This window comes from Rhinopithecus bieti, unplaced genomic scaffold, assembly GCF_001698545.2.
Source record: "Rhinopithecus bieti isolate Rb0 unplaced genomic scaffold, ASM169854v2 scaffold_18354, whole genome shotgun sequence".
Classification (NCBI taxonomy): domain Eukaryota; kingdom Metazoa; phylum Chordata; class Mammalia; order Primates; family Cercopithecidae; genus Rhinopithecus; species Rhinopithecus bieti.
In genome coordinates, this window is record NW_016809835.1 from 4,031,956 (window position 1) to 4,053,518 (window position 21,563).

Consider the following 21,563-nt stretch of genomic DNA (forward strand, 5'->3'; position numbering starts at 1 on the left):
TCCTTTGTAGGGACATGGATGCAGCTGGAAACCATCATTCTTAGCAAACTATCACAAGAACAGAAAACCAAACACCGCATGTTCTCACTCATAGGTGGGAACTGAACAATGAGATCACTTGGACTCGGGAAGGGGAACATCACACACCGGGGCCTATCATGGGGAGGGGGGAGGGGGGAGGGATTGCATTGGGAGTTATACCTGATATAAATGACGAATTGATGGGTGCTGATGAGTTGATGGGTGCAGCACACCAACATGGCACAAGTATACATATGTAACAAACCTGCACGTTATGCACATGTACCCTAGAACTTAAAGTATAATAATTAATAAAAAAAAATCCTGGCGTTTAAGTAATTCTTTGAAAATTTCTAGGAATGTTTCTAGACTTTCTCTAAAGGCAGTTTATAGTATTTGAGGTAACATTGTCTGCAGCCTAGACTTGTAGTGTAGCTTTTCTACAACATCAGTGTCAAGCGACAGGGTTAATGCTCATGTTTGAAGCTGAATTTTATTCTGAAGGTTATGACCATCTTATGAGATTTCATTCAGCCCGCCATGTGTTTAAATCTCTGTGTCTGCCTTTTCACACCTCAGTTCTGTTATGTATGTATGTAGGGGCTTATATATGGATAATGGCTAAGTTTAGATTGGTAGGCCTTAACAGATGTATTTATCAGTACATTTCTGTCAAAATTATTCCACATTAAAAAACAAATTGGGCAGTTAGATGAGTAGATTGAAATATAAATTATTCTGTGTCAGTTTTAATTTTGTACTTCAGAAATTGTATTAGATACTAGGTAGAAGGAAAACGTGGAGTTTTTATTGTACTTACTAAACCAAGTAGTTGGACATAAATTAATCATTTTATAGTTGGGAATAAACAAGAGTATTTGGTGAAGGACTAACATTGATGCCCTAGATTAACTGGATTGTATTAGATTTTTACAATGCACACATATACTCTATGGATGTATTTTGACTCATTGCCTATTCATAACCATTTGGTGGGGTTCTACTAATCTTGAGCTGTTTGGGTTTGTTTTTTGTTGTACTTTTAATTTAATAGAGTTTTAATCTAAGCAGTTTAAAAACTCTTATGTGCTTAAACATCTTTTTTAGTATACATATTTTATTTGTATTGCTTGTCTTGAGGTAAATTGTAATAATGATGTGAGAAATAAACTGTGACATTGGACCCACTGGAAGTTACAATTTGTTAGTGGCAGTGGCATCACAGGTGGAAAACAATTTCTTTCCTAGTAATTATTTCTTCCAGTACTTGTCCAAAAATTATTTTAATGCTCAGTGTTCACTCTTATTAAAAATTTTTAGTGTTTATTTATTTATGATTTATTCAAATATAAATAGATCTTACCGAATGAGTCTTCATTGATTTCTATAATGACTTTGTCTTGGAAGAGTGATCAAAACCCTACTGCGACACATTACTGTATTCTTTGCATTTTGTAATAAACTTCTCATTTTTTTTACCTTGTCAATCATTGAGAGTTATGAGGAAGGACTGGGAATCTGGAAAAAGGCCAGAGTCTGAGTGGAGCATGGATCTTGTAACAAAAAGCAGAGCCTTCTTTTAGCCCTGTGTCTTACCCGTCATTAGTCACAATGCAACTTCATTATGTGTTCGAGGAAAGGAAATATCCCAGATTTTATTTAATTTTAGACCATAAATAAAATTGAATTTCTAGTTCATAAAATTAAGACCGTTCCTTTTATGAAATAGCATTCATAATAGTACCTTGTGCAAGGTCTCAGAAGCTCCAATTTGGAGTAAAGCATTGAATAGTAATATAATTATTCAACAGAATCTCACAATTTAATTTAATTTTTTTTTATTTTGAGTTTTTTGCTTGTTTGCTTTTTGGGCAGAAATCTTTTCTCAGAGATTTGTATAATTTTGACAATTAGGTTAACTGGGATAACACATTCTGATGTTTTATGTGTTGATGCTCAGATGACTTTGGAGTTGAAAGCCTCCCCGACCTTCCTGCTCCATCAAACTACCTTTCTTTACTTGTGTTCCCAGTAGCTTGACATGTCTGGCAAGCACCAAGCTTGACAACACCAGTGAGGGTATGCCATGTGGGTAAAGAACCCAAGGGGACCACAAGTGGCATCTGCAAAGACAGATGGCATCGTTCCTGTGAACACAGTAGCTTCTCTCCTAACCTATGGAGTAGGTCGAGTTGTCCTGGTTAGGTTTTCTAATTTAAGAGAAAAATAAAGCCCAGTTCCTTAAAAAAACGAAGAGGTCATATAAAGAATATTTCTCACATATGTTTACACTTACAAACAAATATATAACAGTTTGGAAGACTCAAGATATTTTTTGCCAGAGTAAATTACTATTATTTTGAAAAACGAACTTGGACTCTTCCAGTTGTCTAGGTAAAAGTAGTTCATAGGATCAAAGGTCTCCTAACAGGCAGAAGTTCTTCTGCTCATTGTGGAACAGGTGGATTCTTTGTTATATCAATCATAAAAACATAACCAAACCTGTTTATTTATTTATTTATTTATTTTGAGACAAAACCTCACTCTGTTGCCCAGGCTGGAGTGCAGTGGCATTATCTTGGCTCACTGTGACCTCTGCCTCCTGGGTTCAAATGATTCTCCTGCCTCAGCCTCCTGAGTAGCTGGGACTATAGGCGTGTGCCACCATGCCTGGCCAATTTTTGTATTTTTAGTAGAGATGGGGTTTCACCATGTTGGCCAGGCTGGTCTCGAACTCCTGACCTCAAGTTATCCACCTGCCTTGGTTTCACGAAGTGCCAAACCTGGTTTTGTAAAGGTGCTACCATGAATTGAATCTGCAGGGAAAAAATATTAAAATATTTAACAAAACAAAGCATTACCTGGTAGATTGCTTTGACAAGTTTAAGAGTTGAGCTTTTCTCCTGCCTTTGTAATTGGTTCTATGAGTGAATGAAAATTTTAAGGTAAGCCAATTGAACTTTTGGAACTCTTCTACAGGAACGTTTTGGACTTAAATACAGCTGATGTATTTAGAGGATCAGCTTCTCATTCTGTGAGTCTATGGTTGGTTGGAGAGCTGTCCCCAAAGAAAACCAATTGGTGGAACTAGTAGGACCCACTGAGGGTGGCTTAGAGAATTTAGTATTTTAATTATTTATTCCAAAAATCAGATTAAGAGTGTACTCCTTAACTTGCAAATAACACCAATAGAGTTATAACAACCACAACAGATTTAAACTTGAATCCAGAAATTAGAGAAATGATTCATTAGTTTCAAGGGCAAATCCAAGTACAAGTCACAGCATAATGAGTAGTAAGTTACAGAAAATATAGAAAACCTTGTCATGGCCCACCCGTGTAATGTATAGGTAAAGTAATGAGATGCTCTACTATGGAGAAGGGTCGTTAGTATAACGCTCTGCTCTTGCCTAAATAGGGTCTTCATAAATTCGTTCCTTTTGAAGGAGAATGTTTGTTTTTCTATGCTTTACACATAATGGAAAGAAAAGGAAAAGAATTGCAGAGGCCCGAAAGACTTTAGAAGAAAGTTTATAAGAGTTAGGATTATCTAGCAGTTCTTTTTTTCCCTAAATTGATTATTTTTTAAATTTCAGTAGCTTTTTGGGAAACAGTAGATGTTTGGTCCAGCAGTTCTTAAAATGTGTCTTGATTGTTCGGTGTTCACTTAAGAAGTTTAAAAAGCAGTTCTAATATTGCTTCTTATCTGCAGGAAAAGCCGTTACATAGGAATTAACAGTTCATTACAAAAGAGTGGATGGGAACTACTCATTTTATGTGACAGCCACATCTTGCTTCAAGCCACATACCCTGAACTTACTAGGCAACAAGAGAAGGGAATGTGTGGCCTAGCAATATTTGACAGAGAAAAATATCTGTTTCTCTTTCTTTGAATAGAGAAAAGAGATCTGTAGCCAGTAGGAAGCAAGATTTGTTTAATGATTGAAATGGAGCATGGCTTGTGTTTTTATCTTTGAATACGTCTGCTGGCCATAGATACAGAAAGAAAATAGAGCAAGGCCCCAGAGCCTGGCACTGTGGGTTGGCCTGATGACTGCACTGTGTCTGGGTCTTACTAACCAGAGAAGGGCAAACTGATTTATAAGACTTACTTGCTGGCCCACAGACGAGGTAAAATGTCAGCTTTGTTACTCTGCCATAAAGCTGTGTACTGGACGGCAAGTTTGAAATAACATTAGCTGAAACACTAGTGGGTAGGAGACCCATAAAGGACAGATGTATTACAAAATACAAGGAATACAGGGTTTCGGGTTTTTTTTTTTATTTTTTTTTTTAGTTTTGAAATCAATACATTATGGATAACAACTGATTCTGGGGTTTTGTATGGTTCTCTTGGAAATCCTGACATTTTTCAAGGGATTGTGTACACACTCAGTATTGCTGTCTAGCCTTCTGTCACTTCTGATAGTATCTAATCAGACAAACATCTCTGCAGCTTTTCTGACATTTCAAGCTGGTAGTATACTCTTTCTGTTGCTAAGGCAACTCACTGGATGACTACTAGGGGTGGAGAGAATGTTCTTTAGATCCTGTGGCACTTGTTATGATGGTAAATTGATAAAATTGTTTTATAATCCTCAGCTATATATATATATATATATGTATGTATATTATTTGTGAAATTTTAAATCCTTAATTTTAAAATGTCTTCTTTGTCTTACATTCCTTTTGTAGTTTTTCATTTTTGAGGAATGTGTTTTCTGGCAGTAAAGAATTTAATATAGAATTAAACTTCTAAGGAAAAGGACTCCTCTCCCCCCAATCATTTGAATTCATTTTTCAGTTTAAGTAGGTAAACTCTTATTGAACACATTCTCTGTTTAAGGTACTACATGTTAAATAAGAAGCAACAGCTTAAACTCTTCCTTAAAAAATAAGCTTCCTACTTTTGTCTGGCAACAATGGCCCTCATACTGGAATAGAGAATTACGCACTTACTCTCACTTCTGGGAAATAGAACGTAGAGTTGGATTCAGGTCACTTTCTCTCCCTCAATTATAATTTTCAAGAACAAAAAATGTAAAGGGAAGCAAACAGCCTACCCTAATGTGCTTCCCAAAGCATTTGGGACTGTAGAAGGTTTTGAAGTCCCATTCCTGGCTTACCTCCTCTGGGGCTTTTCTCCTCTTAAAACGTAGCAGGATGCATATAGCAGTTTTTGCTTGCACGCAGGGGATTAAAACTGAATTTAAAAAATGACAGTAACCAAGGAATATCTTCATAACCTTGAAGGAAAAAGTTAAAATTTTGCTATTCACATAGATTTCTTATAGGATTTGAATGCTGGCAGTTGTCCTTGTACTATTTTATCTACAAACCAAATGAAACATTGGTTTGTAGATAAAACACTGGCTTTAAAACTAGCAATGTTTGGAAGTTAAAATCCCCACGATTAAAAAAGTTGGGTAGGAGAGATCTGGGGAGCAGAGTGAGGCAGGGAGTCAGAAAAGATGGTACATTCTTAGGGAAGTGACTAATTGTGCATCCTGTTGCAAAGTCCCCTTTCCTTGGCCCAGTGTTGTTTAAGAGGCCTTGTCTTGACGCTCTCAGATATAAGCCTTGGTGTGGGGATGAAGCTGTATAGATAGAAACCTCAAAAAATATTCTGTAATCCTACCCTAGGTCCCCACATACCTACTGTCCTCTTCTGCATAGTTGCTTTTACTTTGCAAGTTTGACATGAGAATGTATGTGTGCTGTGAGTGGCGACACATCAGGTCAATATCTGGAGGAGAGAAGAAGCATGAGTGACGGGCGTTAGCCTGGGTCCTTAGAATTCACTCAGCTCGGGTTCCTTCTGCTTATTTTCCCCTTACTCTCAATTTGTTGACTTTTTTTTTTTGAAGATGGGGTCTCACTGTATTGCCCAGGCTGGTCTCAGACTTCTGGGCTCAAGTGATTCTCTTTCCTTATCCTCCCGGGTAACTGGGACTATAGGTGTGTGCCACCACAACTAGGTAATTTTTTTTTGGCTCAAACGATCCTCCTACCTCAGCCTCTGAGTAGCTGGGACTACAGGCATGAGCCACCACACCTGGCTGGTTCTCTTTTCTTGCCCTCTTTAAAAAAATCTATTTTGAGGCTGGGCATGGTGGCTCATGCCTGTAATCCCAGCACTTTGGGAGGCTCAGGTGGGTGGATCACTTCAGGTCGGGAGTTCAAGACCAGCCTGACCAATATGGTGAAACTGTGTCTTTACTAAAAATACAAAAATTAGCCAGGCGTGGTGGCACATGCCTGTAGTCTCAGCTACTTGGGAGGCTGAGGCAGGAGAATTGCATGAACCCAGGAGATGGAGGTTGCAGCGAGCCAAGATCGCACCACTGCACTCCAACCTGGGTGACAAAGCAAGACTCCCTCTCAAACAACAACAACAACAACAAAATCTATTTTGAGCTTTTTATTCTTGTGTAAATTTTTCTTCACTACTCACATCTTCCCATCTGCAGTTTATAGTAGGAGATACAAGTATATATAGTATTATATGAGTCCATCCCTGATTTTTAAAAAGTAGTCCGCAGTTCTTATAGTATATGACTCTCCTATGTTTCTTGTCAAAACTTTTAATTTTTATAGTCTTGATTTTTTTGTTGTTGACTTTAATGTATTTTTCCTTGACAAGTACATGAGATATATCACTGCAGTTGAGGCCAATTCAAGCCATCCTTTGTATAATGGGAGGCATTAATAGTTAAGAACTTGAGTTTTGGAGGTAGAAAAATCTAGGTTCAAATCCTTCATGTTCCATATACTACTTAAGTGAGCTGAGCAATTGCATAATTATGTCAAGGCTTAGTTTCTGCCCCTATAAAATAAGGATAATAATAGTATATACATCATAGAATGACTGTCAGGATTAAATGAGATAATGCATATAAAGTGCTGAATAAAGGTTAGCTCTTTATAGAAACAAGAAAGGTAACATCCTTATAGTCACTGACACTGAGTAAGAATGAAAGAAATGTGGTGTGGTGGTTCATTTCTTTTTTTCATTCATGGATAATCGTTGCCCATCAGTATTCCTGGTTGACTTTTTTCCAACCTCCCCTTCCTCCCTCAAGATATGGCAGCACCTTTTATACCGATTTCCTGTTTGGTTTATCCCATTTACCTTCCTCTTCTAGTTTCACCAGAATATCCCTTGTTGATTGTGCCTTACTAGTGAAGGAAAGGATGAAATCATCCATTGAAGCTGTAGCTCATACCCAAAGAGTATAATATTTCTAAATCTGGGACTCTGGACAGAAGACACTGGCTTCCAGTGCAAGGGCACTGAGTGGACCCTGCCTGGCTGTAGGCGAATGGCCAGTTTCCTGGTTGTGTTTGAAGGCAGACTACCAATGCAGACTTCCAAGTGCCATCTGCGAGGCATGATGAGTCCACACTTTTTCTGCTTGTCAATAATAAAATTAGACTGCAATGTATTTTCATTTGTCTCCCAAACAGAACAGGGTCCCTGGAGAGTCAAGTGGGAGGGCGTCTGAGAATTCTAGCTCGTCTGGGGTGGAAGGGGAGATCTTGCAGAAGAGTGCCTGCACACGGCTGGCTATCAGCAAATATCTGTTGGGTGAATGAATGGTGGAGTTGAATCATAGCCTTGAAGCAACATTAACAAATGGAAGAAAAATCGATACAGGCTGAAAAGGAGGAGGTATGCCATAATTGCTACTTACAACACCTAATGACCGCCTGCTGCCCGAAGCGTGGGATTACAGCACATTTGTCTTAATAGCACATCTGGTATGCTACACTGATGCAATTACGGTGCCCGGTAAGCAGGGAGCTAGTTCCTTGCAATTATGCCCTTAAATTGTAACCAGAGGAAAATTGTTTTCAAACATACCACATATCTATTTAGTGACTGTTTATTGTAGTTTTTTTGTATTAAAAAGATCAGAGAAATGTGTAAAACTGCTTAGTCCCCCCAATACTGGCATTTATAGTTCTTGAGAGCCCTGTCCCAATTTGTTATTTTCATTACAGCCCCCTCACAATCCCAGGTAGTAGGCTGGGCAGATATCATATCCGTTTTACAGATTAAGCAACTTGAAACTTGAGAATTAAATGACTTTCCATTTCATTCTAGCTGTTAGCTGAAGGCTTGGTATGTGTTCAAATCCAGAGTTTGGAAACCTTGGTCTCCCCACCTTTGCACCATACAGTGTTGTATCTGGATTCTTAATGTCTTATACTGGTGGCTACATGCATAATTTAGTTTGGAAATATCCCCAGAATGTGAAGGTCAAAAATTGAGTTGCCATCTTGAAATTCTGATAAAGACTTTTTAAAGTTGCAACTGATTTAGTACTCATTCCACAAGCTAAAATAAAGTATGTCTTGCCAATATGAGATGCAAAATCCAGGAACTCCTTCCAGTGTTATACATCACTATGTGAATTTTCTGGTATGAAAGTGTGTGTGATGGGTGTTTTCCCAGATTATTTTCAGGTGATCTTCAGCCGGGGGTGGTTGTAATATGAGTGTCTCGACTGTGCTGAAGAAGAAAAGAAGTTTTAGGGAACAAAAACCTGCCATTGTGCTTGTTTCAGTCCTCCTCCTCTACCTTTTGGGCTTATGATCCAGCCATGCCCACCATGTTGGTCTCATGCTCTGTAGAACGTCCTGATTTCATGTCTTTCTTATGAGTGTATTTGTATTTGCAATTGCTATTCTGGACTCACCAACCTCTGATCTCCTGTATAGAAGGCTGATTTGTTTATCATGCCAGAGCTCTGAGTAGGCTGTGTAAATGGAAGATGCTCTAAGGCACAACCCCTTTCTCATTCTCATTGAGAATGAAAACATCTTAAAGATTGTGTATGATACCCATGCTAAATTCTCTCTTCTGCTCTCCATGTAAATTTTTGATAATTTTTTTTATTGTACTTTTTGTTCATCATTTTTGGCATTTTATAAATATCTGTAAATTTTCATATCATGATACGTGATGTAGGTTGAATTAATTTAACATGCAGATTAGTTTTCTTGTAGTCCAGACAGTTTCCTTACTTCTATTCACACTCTTTGTGTCGAGAGCTACACAAATGAACTAAGCCTAGAGCTGTAGTTCATCACATAGTGATTTCATGGGCCAGATATTTATAGACAGTCCCTGATTTATGATGGTTTGATTTATGATTTTGATTTTATCATTGTGTGAAAGCTGATGTTGTGAAAGCAATATACATTCAGTAGAAAGCGTACTTCAAATTTTGAATTTTGACCTTTTCCTGGGCTAGCCATATGCAGTATCATACTCTTGTGATGCTGGACAGTAATGGTGAGCCACGGCTCCCAGTCAACCAGCCACACAATCACAAGAGTAATCAGTCAATACTCCACAGTGCATTGTGTGGCCAGTGGTTTTTGGATATTATGTTTTGTGTTTGGCCATCCTATCATATTTACAAAACACCTATTTTCAACTTACACTATTTTCTACTTATGATCGGTTTATTGAGATATAATTCCATCATGAGTCAAAGAGTATCTGTATTTTATTCTGAACAAAAGTAAGCTAGCTGTATGCTTCTCAAGGGCAGGGAACACCACACCCATCTTTGTATCCACAGGGCCTGGCAGATAATAATGGTCTCATCAAAATTGGTCTACTAAATGACTTAGATGAACAAATTGAGACCTGTATGAATACATATGTGGCTTTGGAAATCAGAATGGAACTTATTTTAATAAATTGAATTTAATGTGAATTTAAAAGAATTAGTCTTCTAAAAACGTATTGTGTTGAATACATTTCAATGACTCCACTCAGGTGTTGTGAAACATTACTTAGCCCTAAAAAATATAAGTACTTCTGAATTGACTTGTATTGAAAAATATTATTTGCTTCTAGATTATTGAATCCATCACATTTTAGCTTTAATATTTTGCTAAATGTTTAAGTGCTTTCCTGGTTTAGCAGTAAGTAATATAGATTAAAAATCACTTGTAAAACTCACAGAGTTTGTTGTTCTTTGGTAAAATCTTATATGTAATGGATCTTAATTAAGAGCTGACTGGGTAGGCTGTGTTATACAAGGAAGATATAGGTTTGTATATTGGTAACCACTTATTTATTTAAATTAGCAGATCCCAACTCTGGCTTTGCATTGGAATCACTTAGAATCTTTGGAAAAGTGTGATGCCTTGGCTCTGCCCCAGAAGTTCTGATTTAATTTTTCTGGAGAGGACCTTGAACATAAGTCTTATTAAAAACTAATAAAATAAGTTAAATAATTAACCAAGGTCTCCAGAACTCACAATCGCTGCTAGAGGAAATGTAAGTTATTACAACCGTTTTGGAAAACACAGCAGCATTATCTAATACATTTAGAGAAACTAGTATCTCATAGCAAATCCGTTCCACAGCAATTCCATTCCTACCTATAAACCCTAGCAAGAAAACATGCTGATATGGTTTGGCTGTGTCCCCACCCAAATCTCATCTTGAATTGTAACTCCCACAATTCCCACATGTCATGGGAGAAACTGGTGGGAGGTGATTGAATTATGGGGGTGGGTCTTTCCCATACTGTACTTATGATAGTGAATGAGTCTTATGAGATCTGATGGTTTTTAAAATGGGAGTTTACCTGCACACTCTCTCTTGCCGACACCATGTAAGAAGTGCCTTTTGCCTTCTGCCATGGTTGCTAGGCCTCCCTAGCCACATGGAATTGTAAGTCCATTAAACCTCTTTCTTTTGTAAATTGCCCAGTCTCAGGTATGTTTTTAATAGGTAGTATGAAAATGGATTAATACAGTAAATTGGTACCACTAGAGTGGGGTGCTGCTGAACAGATACCTGAAAATGTGGAAGCAACTTTGGAAATGGGTAACAGGCAGGGGTTGGAACAGTTTGGAGGGCTTAGAAGAGGACAGGAAAATGTGCAAAAGTTTGGAACTTCCTAGAGACTTATTGAATAGCTTTGCCCAAAATGATGATAGCAATATGGACAATAAAGTCCAGGCTGAGATAGTCTCAGATGGAAATGAGAAACTTGTTGAGAACTGGAGCAAAGGTTACATTTTAGCAAAGAGACTGACAGTATTTTGCTCCTGTCCTAGAGATTCATGGAATTTTGAACTTGAGAGTCATGATTTAGGGCATCTGGTGGAAGAAATTTCTAAGCAGCAAAGCCTTCAAGAAGTGACTTGAGTGTTGTTAAAGGCATTCAGTTTTATAATGGAAGCAGAGCATAAAAGGTTGGAAAATTTGCAGCCCGACAGTGCAATAGAAAAGAAAATCCCATTTTCCGAGGAGAAATTCAAGCTGGCTGCAGAAATTTGCATAAGTAATGAAGAACTGAATATTAATCCCCAAGACGATGGGGAAAATGTCTCCAGGGCATGTCAGAGGTCTTCATGGGAGACCCTCCCATCACAGGCCCAGAGGCCTAGGAGAAAATCGTTTCATGGGCTGGGCCCAGGGTTCCCATATTATGCAGTCTAGGGACTTGGTGCCTGGCATCCCAGCTGCTCCAGCTGTAGCTGAAAGGAGCCAACGCAAAACTTGGGCCATGGCTTCCGAGGGTGCAAACCTCAAGCCTTGGCAGCTTCCACAATGGTATTGAGCCTGCGAGTGCACCAAAGTCAAGAATTGAGGTTTGGGAACCTCCACCTAGATTTCAAAGGATGTATGGAAATGCCTGGATGTCCATGACAGAAGTTTGCTGCAGGGGTGGGGCTCTCATGGAGAACCTCTGCTAGGGTGGTGTGGAAGGGAAATATGGGGTGGGACCCTGACACAGAGTTCCTACTAGGACACTACCCTAGTGGAGCTGTGAGAAGAGGGCCACCATCTTCCAGACCCCAGAATGGTAGATCCACTGACAGCTTGCACTGTGCACCTGGAAAAGCCACAGACACTCAACATCAGCCCATGAAAGCAGCTGGGAGGGAGGCTGTACCCTGTGAAGCCACAGCAGTAGAACTGCCCAAGACCATGGGAATACACCTCTTGCATCAGTGTGACCTGGATGTGAGACATGGAGTCAAAGGAGATCGTTTTTGGAGCTTTAAGATTTGACTGCTCCACTGAATTTCAGAATTACGTAGGGCCCGTAGCCTCTTTGTTTTGGCCAATTTCTCCTATTTGGAATGAGTGTATTTACCCAATGCCTGTACCCCCATTGTATCTAGGAAGTAACTAGCTTGCTTTTGATTTTACAGGCTCGTAGGCAGAAGAGGCTTGCCTTGTCTCAGATGAGACTTTGGACTGTGGACTTTTGAGTTAATGCTGAAATGAGTTAAGCCTTTGAGGGACTGTTGGGAAGGCATGATTGGCTTTAAAATGTAATTTGGGAGGGGCCAGGGACAGAATGATATGATTTGGCTGTGTCCTCACCCAAATCTCATCTTGAATTATAACTCCCACAATTCCCATGTATCATGGGAGGAACCTGGTGAGAGGTGATTGAATTATGAGGATGGGTCTTTTCCGCACTGTTCTCATGATAGTGAATGAGTCTTACGAGATCTGATGGTTTTCAAGATGGGAGTTTCCCTGCAAGCTCTCTCTTGCCGCTGCCATGTAAGAAGTGCCTTTTGCCTTCCACCATGAGTGTGAGGCCTCCCTAGCCACGTGGAACTGTAAGTCCATTAAACCTCTTTCTTTTGTAAATTGCCTAGTCTCAGGTATGTCTTTATCAGCAGCGTGAAAATGGACTAATACACATGCAAATATCAGAAAAAATCATTTATCCCATGTCTGTATGTGTATATATATGTGTGTGTGAGAGAGAGGCAGAGGGAGACAGAGAAAGAAAAACAGGGAGATACACTCATACCAATGGACCCCAGAGGTACAAATACCCCTTTTCCTTTCCTAATCACATTCTTCTCTTTTTCCTAACAGGTATTATGCTGACTTTTATACTAGCCATTTCCTTGCTTTTCTTTATAGTGTTATAACCTATGTATATATGCCTAAGTAATAATCTTAACTTTTACTCTTCTTGAAGTTCATATTAATTGAAACATATCCTGTGTATATTGTGACTTGATTTTTCCCCCTTGACATTATATTCATTACTTCCTTCTGTGTTAATCTGTAATTCATTTTGATTGTTAGAATATTGTTGTATGATTGCACTGCAATTTATTCCTTTGATGAACATTAAGATTACTTTGAATTTTGACCATTTATAATTTTTTACATGGTTTCTTGCTAGGGTTTATAGGTAGGAATGGAATTGTTGTGGACTGGATTTGTGTTAGTTTCTCTAACTTTATTAGGCTATGTTGCTGTGTTTTCCAAAGGGGTTGTAACAGTTTGCATTTCCTCTAGCAGTGATTGTGAGTTCTGGAGACCTTGGTTAATTATTTAACTTATTTTATTATTTTTAATAGACGTTTTAAGAAGTTTTAGGTTCATGGCAAAATTGAGTGGAAGATACAGATATTTTCCCATATATTCTCCGCCCCTACACATGTATAGCCTCCCCTATTATCAATACGCCCCACAGAATGGCACATTTGGCTATGATCGATTAGCCTACATTTGAGAGGTTAATTTATTCTTTAATCTCCCAAGCTAAGCCTTTGGCTAATTGAAAGGTATGACCAGATCTTGTGTAGATATGATAATGGTTCCAAATTGACCAGTAACAAAACCACTTTCCTTTAGTAACACTCAAACTGTCTGACTTTCCTTGCCCTTGTGCTTCAGATGCCTGGAAGCTCTCTTGACCTGTGCTGTTTTTGCAGAATCGTAACCATAGAGTTAGAACAGGATTGAACACTCTTAGGAACCTTGGATCTTTATTGTGACAGACTCATTTGATGGGCAAAGAAACTGATGCCTGGCAGAATGAGAAGCACAAAGTCTGCACTCCCTTCCTATCTGGGTCAGATGGACTCCTGTTATGCAGTAAGGAATGGCTTATTGAATGGCACAGCCTGTTCAGTTCCTTTTTGTGTCTCAGTGTTCATGCTGTCATGATGTTATAGGTCATACCTTTTAATGTTTGCCATTAGAGCAATTATTAGTAATTCTGCTTTGGTTGCATTAGTTCAAATAACTCCTGGCACCAACCAAACAGGAAGAGACATTTAGTTAGTTAAAGAAATTATTTTAAACACTCCCACCTCTGCCAAATTGTATAACCTCTTTCCACAATTTGTTTTCCTGGCCGATGTTAAGAAATCTGAAACTCTATAACAAGCAGAATTATTTATATATGTCATGATGCTTCCTATTTCAAGCTGTTTGCCTTACTCTGCACTCTGAACTTTCATACTGAATGAGAAAGCTCTCTCTTAGAACATTTTGGTCAGTTTCTATTTGTTTTCTTTAAACATCAGAAGATTCTCTCTTCCACTGCCTTCCCTCCTCCCCTGGAAGTGGGTAGATTCTCAGAAAGAGAGTCAACAGTGAGCCATTCAGGCCTGCATGTTTACTGTTCTCCCTCATTGAACAAGATGTGAGGATGGAGCCAGAAGGAGAGAAGAGGGAGCTGGATTAGCAGAACAAGCTTGGAGAGCTCTCCTGGTGGAGGAAACAGATCTGCTCACACTCACACTGTTGGTCAGGTTGAATACAGTGAAATACACTCCAGGTTTAATGGTATTTAGGGCATTGCACCAGACATGGCAGAAAGTGTTACTTAAATTGATACCATGTTTCCCTTTACCAATGGTATAATTTGAAAAGGGGACACAAAAGGTTTAGATGTTCCCTTTTGATCATTTTTTTGGGAGGGGAAAGAAAATTACAATCTGTACAACCATGGAATATTTCTAATATATCCAGATTAGGAAATATGTCTTAGAAATTCCATCCTGGCCAGGTACGGTGGCTTATGCCTATAATCCCAGCACTTTGGGAGGCCAAGGCAGGTGGATAACCTGAGGTCAGGAGTTCAAGACGAGACTGGCCAACATGGTGAAAACTCATCTCTACTAAAAATACAAAAATTAGCTGAGGGCAATGGCATGTGCCTGTAATCCTAGCTACTCAGGAGGCTGAAGCAGGAGAGTCCTTTGAAACTGGGAGGCAGAGGTTGCAGTGAGCCAAAATCGCACCACTGCATTCCAGCCTGGGCAACAGAGTGAGACTCCATCTCAAAAAAAAAAAAAAGAAATTCCATCCTAGTATGCCTGGTTAATATCTCATGCTGACAGGTTTTCCTGTGTTGGGGAGTACACATGCACATATGTATGCATATGTATATTTGTTACCTGATCCTAACAAGTCTCTTCCTGGTTATCATTTAAAAAGGAAGAAAAATGCAAATATTATCCAACATTTTAGATACCGTGCTGGGAATCTAAAACCAAAACCTTACTTTTAATCAAAGGAGTATAATGGTCAAAAGTTAAAGAATAAAATAGTCAAAGATAAGTTATGTAATAGCTAACATAGTTCTTTCAATTTTCATAAAGCTGAAGATATCAAGTATATTAAACAAATGTCTGGCAGGAATGTATTGCCTTGTCTGTTTTTAGATATTTTGGTATTTTGAATGTTGTTTTACTGGGGGGATATGTTCTGCGTCACACAGATGACTGATAGAGCAAATATACTGGTAAGTTGGTGGCGTTTCACTGTGATGAGTTCATTTGCATATTGTAAGTATAATGCCTTACATTCATTGATCTAGATACCTATATCTCTATAGATATAGATATATAAACAATTAAAAATTTAAACTAAGCCTTTTTTTTGCATTCATTTATGGTGGAGTGTTTCCTTCTAATTGTTTCAAATTAGAGCTTTGTAGAAACCTGGCGTCCCAAATCTCATCATTATCGCAGCCTGCTGGTAAGACAAAGTTGAGTTTATTGGCTACTGTGGTATGGGAGAACACAGCCTCCACAGGGCCTTAGAGGTGTCTTGAAGGGGGAGCAGTGAGGTGAAAATTTATTGAGAACTTGAAGTTTGGCTTAATGAGGGTCTTTTTTTTGAGACCGGGCCTCACTTTGTGGCCCAGGTTGGAGTGGAGTGGTGCAATCTCCACTCACTGCAACCTCTGCCTCCTGGGCTCAAGCGATCCTCCCACCTCAGCCTGCTGATTAGCTGGAACCATAGGCGAGTGCCACCATGCCAGTTTAATTTTTGTATTTTTTGTAGAGAGTGGGTTTTACCACATTCACCAGGCTGGTCTTGAGCTCCTGGGCTCAAGTGATCCTCCCACATTGGCCTCCCAAAGTGCTGGGATTACAGGCATGAACCACCATACCCGGCCTTATAAGGGTCTTTTAATGTTGGGGATGGTGGTGGGCGGGGCATGTTGGACAGGGAAGAAGCTTGATCAGGACTCGCGAAGGATCATAACGTAGTTAGGATTGCTTTTAGGGTTTAAACTGCTTTTTGTTGGTTTCTACTGAACAGTTGGTTAGTCTTGCGGAAGGTTCCTATAATGAGCAATCATTCATTTGCCTGGGCAAGTGGCTCCTGGAATAGTAAAATCATGCTAATGAAGATAATGGAATAGTAAAATAGTGTTAATATGGACAGGAAACTGTGGAGAAGCAGGTCATTTTGTTCTCAGTGTCCATTTTAAAGTGAACAGTTCAGTGTATAGACTTTTCAAACTAAGTAATTTAAACATACACAAACTGTAGAGATTTTAACAGCCAATTGCCATGCAATGCCACAAATGCTCAATAGCTTTCGTTTGCCAGACATGATGCTAGGTATTGGGAATAAAATACCTCAAGGACCCCTCTGCCTGGAAGATGATAGCGGAGAGTGGCCAACGCCACAGTGGAGCTGATGCACACGGACCGACCAAGGGCTCTCTGTGCAGGGGCCTTACAGGCCGAGCTTCCTGAGCAGCGCATTGGGGTGGCTTTGACAATATTGACATAATCTCAGGGATTTGGTAGATGGGTAAAAGCACTGCTGTGAAGTTTGAGAACGACCCATATGAAGCCATTTCTGTTACTGCTTCTCATCAGGGGAAGAGCAGTGTTGAGGACAAAGGGTAGAAACAGAGGTCCCTCTACAGCCTTGGCCTCTGAGAGCCTCCCTGCCTGAGCAGCAGGATCTCCTCAAGGAACTCTTCGCATATCAACAAGTGTCTGTTGCCAAAGAATGGTCCTTTCCTAGAACCTGCTTCCCTAGATGACTGCACTGCATGTCTAGTGAAAGAGGATGTGAATGTGTGATGCAGTAGGTGGAAAGAACACTCTGCCTATGCTGAGCGGACCTGGCCCCAGCACCTACTGCCTACCTGGCCATTCACAAACCTCTTGAACTCTCCAAATTTGTAAAATGAGATATAGTGATTAGGTGCCATTGTTAATTTCTTCCAACTCTGACATTCTTATTATGTCTAAATACATTGTCCTTTTGATAAAATATGTAAAACAAACTTTGTAAATGGAGGAATTAATATGGTATGTGTTTTTTCCTCTTCAGTATCTTCTCACAGAGAATCTCTTCTACACCTGGCTATGAGATGGGGCCTGGCTAAGCTTTCCCAGTTCTTCTTGTGTCTCCCGGGGGGAGTCCAGGCCTTAGCTTTACCCAACGAAGACGGTGCCACACCATTAGACTTAGCTTTACGTGGTGGACACTCCAAGCTGGTGGAAGACGTCACAAAGTGAGTTTAGCTACTTGATAGTCTCTCTCTTAATCTGTTTCTATAAAGTTGGCCAAGCATTATAGAAAAATGGAAATAACCAAATCACAAGCTAATGTTGGTTTATGTTTTACTGTTAGCTCTCATGCACATATGTAGATCATATAAACAGATATATTGATATAATTGGTATTAATGTTTCATGAGGGTGAGACAGGAAAAAAGGTCTCAAAAGGCTCTGAAAGGAGTGATAATGAAAAAAAATTGGGGAAATGCTAGCATTTAGATTTCAGCTTAAATGTCACCCCTTCTGTGTTATTCTCTTTGATGATTATGATTAATTCACAGTGTTAAGTATGAGTAACATTATGACTAATTCACAATATTAATTTATAATTATATATGTGATCATTTGTTTCATATATATCTCTTAATCCTTTGAGGTCTGGGACTATTTCTGTTTTACCCACTGCAATACTCTAGTACGATGTCCAGCATATAATATTTGTTGAAAGGATATACATTTTTTTTGTATCAGTGAATAACAGACAAATGCCATGGTATGATTTAACCAATGTGGTGGTTAGTGTGGTCTGATGAAATAGTGTAAAGAAAATAATTTGTAAACTATAATGTTATCTGTGTTAATGAGGGTGTCAACACTTCCATTGAATAATGAGTGTATTGTTGGTTACTTAGAATGGTTCAGGTCAGTCATTATTCTTAGCTTATGAAAGATGGATTCATATATAGTGATTTTTTTTGACTTAACGTGGTAAAAAACCAAAGTATAAATGGGAAAGTACATCGAAAATTATAACATGCTACATAAATATTAACCATTGTTAGAGTAAATGCTACATAAATATTAAATATTATTACAGTATTATTACGTGGCATGTTCAAATGGACTGGCTTTTCTTGTTTGGCTCATGGAACTCCGTGTAATTAATTTATGGTTGTGTAGTACATAAGTGGACATTAGAGTAGAAATCAGAGCTTTTTGTTTATTTTTTTTTTCTCATTTGATCAAACGACCATCAACCAAGGGACAAGCCTATCTGGAGGGAATTGTCCTTTTCCTTGTTTTAACATGACCCCACTTCCTTGGCTAAAAAGGGCAAGGCAAGAACACTTCCTTTGACTCATTCATTGTGAACAGTTCTGTGTTCCACTGAGGTCCTAGAGGCATACTTCATCTGTTGGTAGCTTTATATCTTTGTACTGTGTGTAAGATGAGACGATACGTGTTTAAAAAGTTTCTAGGTCTAATAAATCCATTCATGGATGGGATTAGAAGTAGACTGTAAGCTAAATTCTGGTGATAGGTGATAGAGCTTCCATATTCTAAATTAACAGCAATGACCTTATTGCTCAGGTTCAGAGACCATTCATCTCAGTGACTTGTTACTGGCATGGGGAGTTATTTTCTGGAAATTTCTGGAGTCCTTGCCAGTAATGAGTGTCAAGAGTTTGGAGAGGTCCCCCAAGATTTAGAGTACAACTGTTCTTTATGAATCTCTTTTTGTCACTCCATCTTATGGAGATAACATATACTTCATTGGAAATATACTATATTTTTGTAAAGCAAACATTCATTAACAAAATAAGGTCATGTTAAAAGAGGAAAGGGGCATAGAGCTAGTTCTGTGAATTGAGGAATCTGGAAACAATCTGGTGGGAAATGACATGCTGAGGTGTGCTGTAATCCAAGAACATTAATATTTCCCTTTGAGATTTCTTTACTGTTACTCTTAAAGGACGTTATGAGTCATCCAAAATATTGCAATACTAACCATGAAGCCTACATGTAATTTACAAATGTACAAATCTTCTCAGCCAAGATACAACAGAAAATAAGTGTATATTCAAGAATTTAGGTGGAAATGTCGTTCCTTTATGTATGAGTGTATTCAGAAATACAACACGATCAAATTTGTGCATGTTTTAATTTGCATAAGAAAGGATTTACAACAATGGTACCATGTGTTATGAATATCTCACTTGTTTGTAACATCCAAACCTCACCATGTTCCCTAGAGAGCATATCTGTTTCCACAGTAATCACCTAATAAATCATTGGCTGCCAGCTAATTTGTTCTACTACAGGTAGCCCCATTAAAGTGAGAGGCATCTTTTCAGATTAAAAGGAGAATGAAATGTTGAGGTAAAGTACTATATTTAAAATTCAGTACTGTTTCATTCTTTATGTAAACCTTTAAAGTATGTAGTATATGTCAGTGGTTTTCAATAGACTTCTTCTCTAGGTGGAAAAAGAAAGGTGGCTGTGTTAGTATCTGTTTTCATGATCTTATGTATTTATCGCACATAGGTGACTTTCAAGGATCATTTTGCCAGTTGGATTTGTAAGATCGGGGCAGTGATCCTAAGTGCTGGGATCCTGGGGCTGGTGTCTTTAAAGCTCTGTGTGGGTTTTGATTTGTGTTTTTTCAGTTTTCAGGGCAGATGGTCGCCGAGCTTCTCCCGAGTGCAGCTCAGTGAAGAAGCCTCCTTGCATTACATTCACTCATCGGAAACACTGACCCTGACCCTTAACCACACAGCCGAGCATTTGTTGGAGGCAGATATTAAACTCTTCCGGAAATACTTTTGGGATAGAGCCTTTCTTGTCAAGGTTTGTACATAGTGATTCTGGCATACAATAATGCATGCTTCAGAGAATGCAGGCATCAATTTCTTATTATGAGAACAGTATTTTTTGGGGGTAGGACTTTTCTTTAATGAAACCTTGGGGGACATGAAATTGGAAACTGCATTAGATCAGTAGAATGAAGATTATTATATATTTTATAGTAGTTTGTATAATATTTTCATTTTCTTTTCTGAGCCAATCTTTTCCATAGTTGGCTTTTAGTACTTTAATATTGGATGTTTTCTCTTAATGTATTGATTGTATTATAATTATTATCTAAAGCAGTTACATTTAGGGCTGTCTTACATGTATAGTATCTATTCCCGGATTTTCATATTGCTCAAATGTAGTTAAGCATTTGTTCCAGTGCAGAATCCAGTACAGAATCCAGTACAGATTCTACTCGAATGGAAACAGGTAAAAACCTAGTTCTTTTCCAAAGAGGTTTTCCCCTTCTCATCATGGTCCAAACCCCACCTTTGAGTGCTATGATAGCATGCCCATCTCAGGGTTTAAAACATTTCAACTTTATCTCTCTTTTTTTCTTTTTTGGTAGATTTTGAAAGAATATTAAGAATATTTCCGTCTTTTAATTATGATTAATCAAAGTCTTATTTTGAGTAAGGGGGCTTGAGTCCATCTAGTTGGCAGTGCTCCAGGGTCTAATGGACACTAACCAGATCCTGTGGCCTCCTGTGTTCTCAAGCACATTGCTTCACAAGGCACAGGTCTCATGACTATTTAGGATTTACAGAGTAAAAAGTCAACTTAGAAAACCATTATTATCATTGACCACAGGTTCAGCTTTTGTAGAATATTTGCTTCATATAATTGAAATAATTATTCACATAATTCATATAATTGAAATAAGCCAAAAATGTTATGTATCAAACAAAGATTATTATTGGCTTACTCCATATAGAGTTTTATTTAAACAGTTAAAATAAAACATGGTCTTCAGAGTATGATCTTTCTCTCTTTGCTAGGTTTTAGGGAATTTGGTTTGTAATTTTCTGACATACAGCATAACATACAGTATATACAGAATGAGGGTCGTCTTTTAAGGATGCTTGTCATTTAAAACTACTCAAGCTAGCTGGGCACGGTGGCTCATGCCTGTAATCCTGGCACTTTGGGAGGCCGAGGTGGGTGGATCATGAGGTCAGCAAATCAAGACCATCCTGGCCAACATGGTGAAACCTCGTCTCTACTAAAAATACAAAAATTAGCTGGGCGCAGTGGCATGCGCTCAGCCATCATTGTGGTTTCTCACCAAAGCACCAAGTGGTGGTTATTCCGGCTGGGCATACACTTGGTTTTGCCATGCATCAGTTCCAGGG

At 38.7% G+C, this 21,563-nt stretch overlaps 1 protein-coding gene across 1 annotated transcript in view; it reads left to right on the top strand.

Annotated features, from left to right (window-relative positions):
* Positions 1-21,563, top strand: part of ARHGEF28 (Rho guanine nucleotide exchange factor 28) — a 320,618-nt gene that overhangs the window by 137,735 nt on the left and 161,320 nt on the right. Inside the window, exons 5-6 of the mRNA XM_017890633.1 lie at positions 17,408-17,591; positions 20,025-20,205. Coding sequence (XP_017746122.1) covers positions 17,408-17,591; positions 20,025-20,205 — 365 coding nt within the window. The remainder of the gene's footprint in view (positions 1-17,407; positions 17,592-20,024; positions 20,206-21,563) is intronic.